The following is a 12,460-nucleotide window of genomic DNA, read 5'->3' as shown; positions in this document are numbered from 1 at the left end:
TTTTTTCAGGTGATGGTGAAGAGCTCTGATCACTCTGCAGAATAAGTCGCTTCACCGCTAGCTGTTTCATTTTTTTTTTTTATAAATGTCGAAACGCATCCCTACTAGTAATTTGTTTAAAAGTGCATATTAAAGATGTAGATCCGCTGCGAATAGGGAGATAGAGGTCCCTAGCCGAAAGACTATACTTTAATACTTTAGGACGCTTACCCCACCAGTGCACCTGGTCCATGCTCCCAGTTTCTAGTGGAGTTCGAGTTGCTCATTTGCTTTTGTTACTTTGTATGTATGATTTTAGTTACTTTATGTTCTTTGTTGTATATGTCTGTTTTCCATGTCTGGTCTTTGTCCCTGGATTACATTCGTTTGATTACCGCTGTAACCTTGTTTCCCTTGATTACTCTTTAAAACTGTCCGTCTGTTCGTCACGTCGATTGATCAGGTCAAATAAGATTTTGTCTTGATATTTGGTTTATAGCTACATCTAGACGAGTTACAGTTCCAAGCTCGAATTTGTTGTGGTCGAATAATTTTTAGGTTGAGTTCTAACTTGCATAATTTGTTGAAATATTCAGTTCTGTGGCTTTTTAAAATACTCAATTTTGATTTTGATTTGATATTATGTGTGAAGTTGTATAACTAGATAAATAATATTTCCAAGTTCGAATTTTATTATAGGCCGCGTATCACATTGCACACTCGTGCAGTGTAATACCTGCTCAGGCCAATGTTTACTAATAGTCATTCAATAACCCTATATATAATATGTATAGATTATATACAGTTTAAGTACCGATTTTGTCCCCGTTGAATGATATATGGCTGAGTCCTTGAACTTGTATATATTTGTCACAATTATAGGTCTTTATATTTTCCACGTGCGTGATACATTTTAGCATTTTTAAAATTAGAGATGGATCAGTAGGTACTCAAACGTCGCGCACAATGTTGACTCCACGAACGTAACGTTTTCAAATCACGTTTTTCTTTTTTTTTTTTAATTGACCATCAAACGTTACCTCATTTGCGAGCATTTTTTTCCTGTCCACTACCTGAATCCATTTTTATATATTATGATTACGTGTGTTTGTTATTAAGAGGAGGCTTTCTGATAATTTGTCTTATTGATTTTTTATACCATAAATTTTGATATATGACCTAATGTCTGCGGACTATTCAACATCAATTGCGGGGTGATAATATTTCATTGATTTGAAAATATTTCTTTTTCGAACGGCCTTATATGGAGGATGAGCATGAATCAAATTCATCATAGTAACAATCAAATATCTGCCTTTTACTCTCCTTTTAAATAAACGCAACCATGAACAAAATTAAATTTTATTAACCGTTATTAAAATTTTAGTCGACCTCTCACTCGTCAAGGCAGCACAGTATATTTCTATGGAGGAAATCGTCAATAGAAACTGTTCCGTCGTCACCCAGTTCTAGTTCCAAATATATATACACAACAGAAAGCACGGGAACAATAACAGGAGTACGTTTTATCAGTTTTTGTTCTTGTGGATTTTCGTTCACCATGCCGAAATAATATCCGTGTATTACTTTTATTCCGGCAGGATATGTTATCCCCCATTTGTCAGTTGATTCTTTCTTAAAACCGTCATTTGTTTGCTTGCTTTAAGGTTCAGCTAAAGTCAATATCTAGGACATTCCTTAATGAAATGTTTTCATTCGTAATACATTATATTTAGCACTGAAACATTGCTTTATGCATCTTTATATGTATATGACACGCAAGCACAAATCAAACTTAGCAACACATGTTTTATAACGTCTGTATAACATTAACAACAAAAGTGTAAACAACATATTTTTGAATAAATCTACAGCTGTCAAAAACAAGATTTGATGTCTGAAATTCGTATAGTTCTGTTCCTAAATGAATAATGCAGTGCAAGCTAGCAATTATTTGTGACAAATTGCTAGATCGGAACGAAAACTTTAATACTTCATGTTTATTGGTGTTGGTATTTAGCTGTATCATGATATAAAATATCTCAATTCATCTAAATTTAAAGAAATTGCATTTTTGTAATACGTTATTTGCTTTTTTGCGCTAGCTATTATATTTTCAATATGCAAGGACCATTTTGCATCACTAGTAAATGTTATGCCTAAGTGTTTATGATGATTTTGATTGGAATTTCAACTCCATTTAAAAAAAACTAAACATCGGTATTTCGATATTTGAGAATAACATAATCTCAGTTTTTTCAGCATTAAAAGTCATGAGCCAAGTTTTTGCCTATTTATCCAACCCATTTAAATCACGACTAATGACCTTTCTTATTTGCTCACTATCGCGATCTGAGTAGTTAAATGATGTGTCATCTGCAAAAAGTCTGCATAAAGAGGCAAGATTTTCAGCTATATCATTACTGAAAACAACAGAGAGGTCCAAGTACTGAACCTTGAGGCACACCTGATGTGAGATTGTTTTCTGACGAGGCTGGTGAATTTAGAACAACGTTTTGTTTCCTATCTCTCAGATAGCTTTGTAACCATTTCAGAATTTCTTCTCGAATTCCATAAGATTTTAGTTTATATATTGATCCTTTGTGCCATACTTTATCGAAAGCTTTTGAAAAATCATAGAAAACAGAGCAGTTAATATCTTTTTTCTCTTAAGAATTTAGAATGCATTTCTTTAGTCATTTTAAAGATAAAAAAGTTTCCAATTCGGTCAACATTCATGCAATCGTCATAATCTGTATTTAAACATTTTTCACGCGTATAGCAGGACAACTTTCTAATTTTTACTGTTTCTAATTCCGTAGAAAATACCTGGTGAATTTTTCTATTCTCTTTTATGGGTTTGAAATATCGATCACGGTTTCTATTGAACGAGTCGATATAACGGAAAATCCTTCGGGGGAGGGGGGACTTCGTTGAAAATTATTGAATTTGGCCTATACATGTATATAGCTTGGGTAGCGGGATAGCGAATCCTTTTTTTACGGATTTCTTACAAATTTTGTTGAATGGTTAGCTTCGATATGATTTATTTAAACAGAAATTTGTTATGGGGGCTTTTTTCTGGTATAGTGACTTGATCTTGTCTGAAGAAAGCTTCTATGGGTGCGTATGTGTAAAAATTTCAGTAATTTCAATTGGATAAACCCTTTACATGTGGTATTAATTAACCTGTCTTAAATATCCTTTTTGTATAAAATGGAAGATTTTTTGTGTGTTTCTGCAGCTTTTAGACCTGGTGATCAAAGTTCATGAAATCCAATTCTAACTAAAAATGGCGGTGTCAAACGACCGGAAGTTATGATGCCGTATAGGCCTTGGTTTGATCCATATTGGCCCTCTTTTTTTCATATTAGCCCCGTATAGATGCCCTGTTTGAATTCATATCAACTGGTCAGTTTATGACATATTTTAACGTATTTTGGGTAGTTGGAAAATAACATATAATATAAAGTTTTACCAGTCAATATCATAATGCGATAATGCCTGCGGGCATTATCACATCGTGGTAATACCCGGTTACGAATTTGGAGTTACATGGTCTTATTAAAACGCATTCGTGATCAAACGGTTGTCAGCGTAAATATGTAGAAACACGATTTTCATGGCTTTCTGAAAAAAAAAATCGAGGATATGGTTCCTCAATGAAATAAACAAAATAGTTGTTGATAAACTGGTCAATATCGTGATGTTTAGACTGACAGTAGGACAGGGATATTGACCTGCGACAGCGATAATGACCAAGCCGTATTATCACGGTCTTAGTCTATACCGCTGTCCTGTGGGTAGTCTAAATATCACGATATTGACCAGTTTATCGACAACTATTATTTAAGTATTTTCAATTGAAAAGCTCTGAAATAGTCGGTAATGAACCCTTTGCAAGTAAGATTTGTTCTCCAAGTAAATGGTCTTTCACATCGGAGTTAACCTAACTTGAACCGGGTATGTTATGGGAGTATCCCACACTATTTTCGAATTCGGGTAAGGTGAACTTGTTTTGTGCTTTTTCTTTGCCTGTTTTCAATCACAACTTCTCGGCCAATATCGGGAAGTGCTTCGGAAAAACTTCTCGACTACAATTGTTTGAACAAAAGTAAGGCTGTATTTATCAACTCCAAATATTTTAGTAGTATTTTTTCTGTCAAATGTTATAATTCTTTCGCTTTTTGGACTCAAAGGGTAATCAAGGGAACCAAGGTTCTAGCGGAAATCAAAAGAATATAAACAAAGAACAAAGACCAGACATGGTAAACAGACAAACACAACAAAGAACATAAAGTATTCAAAAAATGATACTACATACAAAGTAACGTAAGTAAATGGGGCAACTCGGACTCCACTGAAAAATGGGAGCATGGACCAAAATCATAAGCGATAGAAACAGTCAACTAATACTAGAAAATTGTCTGGATAATCCCATATTTATGAGGTTCGGGTGACCGATTCTGAATCATTGAAGCCTCTTGTATATAATCAGCAGTCTATGTTCCTTCTTCGTTTGCATTATGTTGTCCGTTCGACACAGAATAAGTAAAGCATGGGTATTTTATACTCATATTTTACTATAGACCCTTTTGTGCCAACTGTTGGGTGGTCGATGAGCATGCGAAGATATTCTTTTTTTGTTTACTCGCAGAAGTGTAAATTGAACTTACAACAAAAGGGTCTATTTCTATTCTAACGTGCGAAATTTTATTTGTCATAAACAGCGCCGATCATAAGGTAATATATATACTAGGTGCCAAAACACGAATGGTTGAAAAGCAAGATGTCTTAGATCTATGTTTATCTTCCTCGAGGCGGTTCCAGCGATTTTGAAAAGAGGTCCAGAGAGGTTCCATGTTATCTTTGTTATTTTTTATCAAATTTTGCGCGAAATTAATGAAATTTATCCAGTCGAAGTAATTTCAACAAAAGTTGGGTCCGACCCCTAGACTCCCCACCACCCCCCCTTCCGGATCCGCCACTCTATCTCAATGTGATAAAGTGTTTTAGCATAATAACTCTTACCTTCTAGTTCAAAGCAAATTTCATTTGCAGTTATTTCTTCCCCCAACTGCAAATGCTTTGACAGAATGTACATTGTTTGCCTACAATATAATGCAGATTGGTGGTGGTTGATAACCATACGCTACCTGTAATATGTCTAAATAAATATAATGCAAATTGGTGGTCGATAACCAAAGGCTACATGTAATTGTGATAGACGCAAATTAACTCATTGAAAGATTATCTATTTTATGTATTCGTTTATTTTATTTATTTTATATATTTATTTGTTATAGGCTCTAACAAAAATAGTAATACAGCCAAGAAAGCGGCACTACCGACAAAATAATAAGATGTGGCGTAGTCCTCTGTAACATCTCGTAAGTACCCTGAAAATGAAAAGAAAGAAAATAAATTAAAATCTTATGCAAGAAAATTAAGTGTTTACAATGGTCAAGTTGTAAAATCATGAGAGTTTCCCCTCGAGAAAGAGAGTTTAATAACTCGAGCTTCTGAACTAAATCATTTCGTGTTTGCGTGACTAACAGTAAAGCTTGTGGTAGACAAAAATATTTATTCCTCGTAAATGAAGCATGTTCATTGACTACCATGCACTTAATACAAAAGGATATAAAAAATATATTCAGAAATTGTTTTCTGTCGATATTATCTCATTTGTATATATATATACCAACGATTCCCCTTACGCCTTGTTGGTTCCATTCATTATATATAATCTGATCTTAGTATCAAAATTGGAGGAGTATATCAGTAAAAAAAATGCTGATGGCATCTCAGTCACAAAATTTGGTCTATGAGATGTTGGACATTTTTTATCCAATCAGAGAGCGTGTTACATCTGAAATTAAATTATTGTATTTTTACCGCTGTTCATTTGTCTTGATGTGTCCTTTATTCAAACACGAATACTGCGAGTGCTTGTGCTATTACTCTAAATCAACAAAACAGCAGTGCAATTATTCCAGATTTCTTTTTAACAGACTAACTGAGTATTTTGTTTAAATGGTCAAAGCTGTTGGATATAAAAACAAAACGAAAACCACTGCCATATCCTATCTTACCGAAGAAAAATGGTCCTAAAATGAAGGCTGGAAGCTGTCCAACAATAAGTATTGAGAAGCCTGAAGAACTGAGTGTGATACCCAATATTTCTGTTGCATGGGTGAACATCAGTGGAAGCTGTATCCCAGAAAAGAGCCCAACAATAATTGCAAATATTAAGAAACCAGTAAATGATGTCAATAATTCGTTACAGATGTGAATAATGCCACATGCTGCCTGTGAAACCGCTAGGATATGTGATGTTTTTATTTGTGGTCGGTCAGCTAATACACCGGATAAAATTCGTCCTATGAAATCGAATGCTGCAGCAACCGATACAAGGATAACAATCTCCCTGTTTGACATGCCATTTTGTTTCGCGTATAGTGGAAGAAATGATAGAAATGTTCCTGCTACAATACTAGCTAAGGAATTGGCAAAAACGAAGAGCACAAAAGTAGGATTCTGTAATGGTTTACAAGGACCAGGCGAACTGATTTCCGAACCGTCTGCCGACTTAGGACGGTATGTTGTTTTATCAACTTGTATAATGGTCACTGGTGTTTTACAATATTCATCAAGGTTGTTGCAATTTTGAAATTTCGCTCCATCAGTGAAATTACTTTGACTTGATTCGATATCCGCGCCTTTAACTGGGGAGGTTAAAAACGGATCCAATTCAGTCATGTTACACTTATGTTTTGCGCGGAATTCGCACTCACAATCCATATCACCCTGAGTATCGCCTTCATTGTCATTAAATGTTTTCTGTATACACCCCTTCTTTGTCTTGTCAGGCATTTCGGATGATCTTGTCCAGGATAAGTCTTCCGCCAATGTCTTGTTTGGTCGTAACAGACACCCAAGAGGAAGATTGTGTAACAAAATACCACCTGTCATCAGAAGTGCCCCTTGGATTCCATATTCGTCCAGCAAGAATCGGTACAGTACTGGAAATGCTAAGCCACCTAAACAGCTTCCGGAAATTGCAATACCGTTGGCAAGTGCTCGCCTTCGACTGAAATAGGTTCCAAGAATAAATACTGACGTCGGGTAAATCAAAGCCATACCGCCACCTTGAATATAGAGTTATTGGGATCCATTAAATCTAGCGCCAGCAGGTCATAACATAAACTGTTGTAGACCAACTTAATTTCACCAATTTAGCGGGTATGGAAAAAAAGACCGCGAAAGTAAACACAGGTAAAATTGCGACATGTGTTTTCATATGGTTAGGACCAGTATATGTTTACATGCGATGGAGGCTTAACTTTTTGCAGGTTTAAACTAGTCTGGAGCTGGCATGTCAGTTAACTGCTAGTAGTCCACATTTGTGTTATCTATAATCTGTTTATTTTTATTTATTTCCGTTGTAACAAGTGTCTCGGACCTTTTTGAACTGATTTTTAGGTGTATTTAATTGTGTTACATTTTTTTCACAATGGCTAGATTTTAAAGTGGGAGGGTTGTGATCACGCCAAAGTACTTTAAGCCCGCCGCATTTTTGCACCTGTCCCAAGTCAGGAATTTCTGGCCTCTGTTTTCACCTTTGGTTTATTTTTATGATACTTAAGTATATAGTTGCAACTCTTTCGCTGAAGTTGTATATAAGGATGTTTCGGGGTCAGCTGCAGCCTGCCTTGTGGTATGAGGGTTTCCTCATTGTTTATTGTTTATTAATGGGTGGTCTTAGGCTAACATTTTCATCCCGGTGGTGTTGTTATCTCTTTGACATAAACAGCATACCTATTCTCGTTATAAAATGTGTATTTAAAAATACATGAATTTCTGCGTTTTCAGAAATCCTATGTCAACCTTCCTTTTTCTTATATGAAATCCTATTGAAAACATAATTACAATATGATTTTTATTTTTAGGTTTTTCATAATTAATTCGGGGTCAGAGACACATTTTTCATATGTTTTCATGGTGGTCCTAAACATTTAAAAAAAAATGACAAAAAAGGTTTTTTTCGGGTGTTTTTAAAAATATTAGAAAAACGTATGTTGCAATTTTCCCTGTGTATAACAGATTAATTACATCGTTGAGAAATTGTCATTAATTAGAATTAAGTAACCACGAAATTGAAATTGCAACCTAAATCGCAATATGTAAATACAAACTGGTTTACAGCATTCGACATTTCCAGCAAATACAGATATGAGCAGGTGGTGTAAAACAAAAAAAATGAACAATGCGATTGCTGCTTCCTCAATATTATAAATGCATCATTTGTACTAAATCCCTAACTTTTCAATCGACTGTTTAGCATGAAAATAATTAATAAAATCTTATTATTCTATTACTAAGTAGCACCACACATGAGAATAATATATCATATGAATCGAGCAACATATGAGTATCTAAGTGGCACATTTGTCTGCGTACTGTGTTCACCCTGTTATCCATGCTAAGTACTCTGATCTCATCATTAACCCTGTGCCCCTGTTATATAAGATATGGAAAAGGAAAATTGGAAGAAGATGGAAACCAGCACGAACACCATCTGCACGAATGAAGATGCAATGCTAATCTTATCTATATATAGCGCCATAGGCTACCAATGAGAATTCTGAGTTAATACGTACCTACGATAAAGCTTATGGTGAAGAACAGGAAATGCATATTGTTCGCGAGACAACTAAGACTATAGCCACAGGACGTAATGATACATCCAGCAATAACAACATTTCTTGGTACCGCCTTCTTTATCAAACACATCATTACAGGTAATGCTTAAAATAAAGGTAAAACGTTTGTAAGTATTTGTAAAAATCAGGCAATATGGGAAAAATCAGAAACATGCACGTCAAAACCCCACCAATCTGACATTGTAATATCACTCAAGGATACTTTCTCTAATAGTATTTGAAAATACCATTATTTGATTTCTGCATCACTGGCTTTGGTATAAAATATTCAATAGAATGCTAGAAAAATTAGGTTTTGACAGAGTTATCTGCTCTTGAAATATTCATTTTCAGTGCATTTCAATGAAATTATAACTCAATGGTCCAGCATGATATGAAAAATCTTGTCTGTATTCCTTGATTGTAATGGTGCAAATAGTCAAATGTCACTATATTACACTATCAAAATGATTATTTTTTTCATACCATGTTTCACCTATTGCCTGATTCTTACAGGGACTGACACTTAAGGTTAAAGCTTCTAAAAAAATTGTTAATTGTGCAATAAAGTATCAGTTTGATTACAGTTTTGTTCAACAGAAGGCATTAGTTAGTATGACAGTTTATCTTTTAATATTCTTAGGATTCTAATATAAATAATTATGTTATCTGCGCAATAAAGAACAGTAGGGGATCCAGGGTTGTCCAATGGTTGGCTATCCCACACCTTATGTTGGAAAATTTTGTTATTGAAAATTTTGGCAATAATGCACAAATAAATAGCCTGGGACCACCTTTTAAAAATCGCAGGATCCACTCTGATGGACTGTGCCATTTGATTTGGAGTCATGAATGTTTGAAATGTGCTACTATGAACAGTAGTATACCAGTAATTCTATAAAGTGGTCCCCCCCCCCCCACACACACACGAACATAAAAAGCAAATTCTAGATAGAGCAATAGAACATGACATACAAAACACTTAATATGCAATTTTCCTTGATCTTTATCGAAAGGAAATAACATAACCATTTCCAACCCAGGAGAAATTATCTCTTACGTATTCAAAGCTTACCTGAAATGCAATAGACTGCATTCATTATACCAGATATAAGAGTGGTTATGAACACTTTTCCTTTATATTTCTCTAACATCTCGACATAAAACAACCCAAAAGACTTCGTTATTCCATCTGTAATGATCTGTAAACCAGCACAAGCTAAAATGGCATTTTGGAAACAAAATGAGACCACATTTCTTCACAAGCTTCAGCACCTGTTGAACAATTGTTTAACATAGCTGGCAAAGTGTTTAGACTGGACAGAATGAGACTAATTAATGAAACCTTAATGTTGCTTAAATGGAACGCTTAAAAATACTAAACTGACATTCTGTCATAATTTGCTTTATAGTACTATCTTCTAGTGTGACTTGTCTAAAATCAATGCATTCTAACATCGACGTAGGAATGTTTTGAATGTGCATGTTACATAATCATATAAAAATATAATGGTAATTCAATACATTACATTGCAATGTAGTTTGCCCTATGCCTGGTTCATGTATAGGGTGGCGGATATATCGAAGGGGAGAATTAATGAAAAATCAAGATTTCATGCAAAGAAAAAAAGTTCAAGTTTTTTCAAAGAGCATACCCCCGGCACGCGCCCTATTTTTTGGTTCGTAGTCTTTTGTATACGAATTTCGTGAATGTCATTGCTTATGTGGATATGTTTGCATTCGTGAAAAGGACCGAGAGAAAATCATTTTTCAAGCATTGTTTGTAAGATTATTTAGAGCATAACCACTTTTTTCTGGACCTACCAGCTAAAACTACCCATGCGTAGCCATGGTCTATGTCTCTGGTCATGATACTGTTGAACACTTAGTACAATCTAATTCACATGTTATGGTATACTGTTACTAAAAAATAAAATGTTCAATGACTTCTTCTTGAATGTCAAATCAGCATGTAAACATTTCAATCTAATTACTCTACTATCCATTAAAACTCGACACTTGTATAATCGTGTATCTTGGGTGTATTTCAATCAGAATTTTAACGGTAGTCGTGCAGTGTAGTCGAGCTTGTATATTCAGATCTCGAGAAACTCTTGATCGACATACTTTTTTTTTAAAATTCTTTAAATAAATTCTTTAAATTTCATTATGCTTTCACATTTATTAAATAAATAATTTTATTCGAGGTTTACCAAGAGTAATCAAGGGAACCAAGGTTATAGCGGTAATCAAAAGAATGTAATCCAGGGACAAAGACCAGACATGGAAAACAGACATTCACAACAAAGAACATAAAGTAACTAAAATCATACATACAAAGTAACAAAAGTAAACGAGCAACTCGGACTCCACTAAAAACTGGGAGCATGGACCAGGTGCACCGGTAGGGTAAGCGTCCTCTGCTTTTCTAGAAACACCCGCCGAGTTGCTCATAAAAAGTCAAGTCCGGGGTAGACAAACGAGGAAAGGAAAACCATGACCCGTTGAATAAATCACTTTTCATGGTGCTGATGGATACACCATAACGAGTTCATGATGACGGCCATAAAACTTCTGTAGTGACGACTTCAATTTTGTAGCAACATAACCCTGTTCCAGAAGCCTATTTGTTAGAGTTCTAGTGCGATACAAAATGTCTGCGTAGTTTCGGCAAGCTCTGACATAACGTATGAGTTGTGATATGAACAATCCATACGCAGGAGCCGAAGGGATGTTGCCACAGATGAAAGGAAAGTTGACAATTCTGAATGAAAAGTCATCACGTTTGTCGTAAAGTTTGGTCAATAGTTTTCCTTTACCATCGATTTCTAAGTGTAGGTCAAGATATGAGGCTGACTTCACAGTGTCTGTAGTATCCTTTATCTCAAGTTCTTTTGGGTAGATGCGATGTATCAAATCCCCGAAATTAGGATCGTTTAAAGATAATACGTCATCTATATAGCGGATATATACCTGGAAACTGAGATTGAAGGAACTAGCCAAATATTTTACTGTTCTCTTCTGAGAAATCTTCAGAACCTCCGTCCTCCTCAACATCAACAAAATCCATAAAATTGTTTCCCGGAAGTCAGGTAATTAATCGTGTTTCTTACCTTTGTTCCGAATGACTATAAGCAGGATATGACCTAGTTTATACCAGGTCAAAATTGCCGTGATTATAAACATTGACCTATTTAGAAATACATATTATAGTGTGTATAAAGTACAAATTTGAGAGATGTCAATAAATATGCCAAGGTTTTGGGTGTCGCAACATTGTCTAAAATCAGTGCATTCTCCCATCGACGCAGGAATGTTTTGAATGAGCATGTTACATAATCATATAAAATGTAATGGTTTAAAGCTTTACATTACTGTTCTTACCTGAATTTTATGCTTGCTATCTTTAACCGTTTAATGTTTTTACCCAGATGTACTTTTTTAAAACGTTTTATACACCACAGTTACACTTACTTACACATACGACGTGTGTTATCACATGGTTGTTCACCCATTAACTGGATTAAGCAGCCTTAAGTAATATTTAATAATTTAGCTCGCACCTTCTAGAATCCGCTTCACGCAACATTTTTTGTTGTTGTTGTATACTTCTATGGGGACGACCAAATGGATTTGAGTGGGGGCTAACCGTTCATTAATTTGGTCGTGGCAGAATATGTATTTTCAAAAATTTGTGAATCAGAAAATTAATTTCATATGCTATGCGGCTACATTAACTATTTTCATATACTGTACAGCAGAATATGAAAAATGTTAGC

At 34.9% G+C, this 12,460-nt stretch overlaps 1 protein-coding gene across 2 annotated transcripts; it reads right to left on the bottom strand.

Annotated features, from left to right (window-relative positions):
* Nucleotides 1-5,220: 5,220 nt before the first annotated feature.
* Nucleotides 5,221-12,208, bottom strand: LOC148626122 (monocarboxylate transporter 13-like). Of its 2 annotated transcripts, none has more exons than XM_088569820.1 (6): nucleotides 12,066-12,208; nucleotides 10,506-10,604; nucleotides 9,757-9,900; nucleotides 8,640-8,786; nucleotides 6,072-7,127; nucleotides 5,221-5,378 (listed from the first exon to the last, which is right to left on the bottom strand). In XM_088569820.1, the coding sequence occupies exons 2-6, from the start codon at nucleotides 10,549-10,551 to the stop codon at nucleotides 5,260-5,262; spliced, it is 1,512 nt and encodes a 503-aa protein (XP_088425946.1). In that variant the 5' UTR covers nucleotides 10,552-10,604; nucleotides 12,066-12,208; the 3' UTR covers nucleotides 5,221-5,259. The 2 variants fall into 2 exon arrangements, with proteins under 2 accessions (XP_088425946.1, XP_088425947.1); XM_088569821.1 differs by lacking the exon at nucleotides 12,066-12,208 and adding an exon at nucleotides 11,655-11,796.
* Nucleotides 12,209-12,460: the final 252 nt, after the last annotated feature.

Source organism: Perna viridis, chromosome 2 (genome assembly GCF_037379345.1).
Source record: "Perna viridis isolate PV_CMFRI_1.1 ecotype Kerala chromosome 2, ASM3737934v1, whole genome shotgun sequence".
Lineage (NCBI taxonomy): Eukaryota > Metazoa > Mollusca > Bivalvia > Mytilida > Mytilidae > Perna > Perna viridis.
This window is presented reverse-complemented; position numbering and strand designations above follow the sequence as displayed.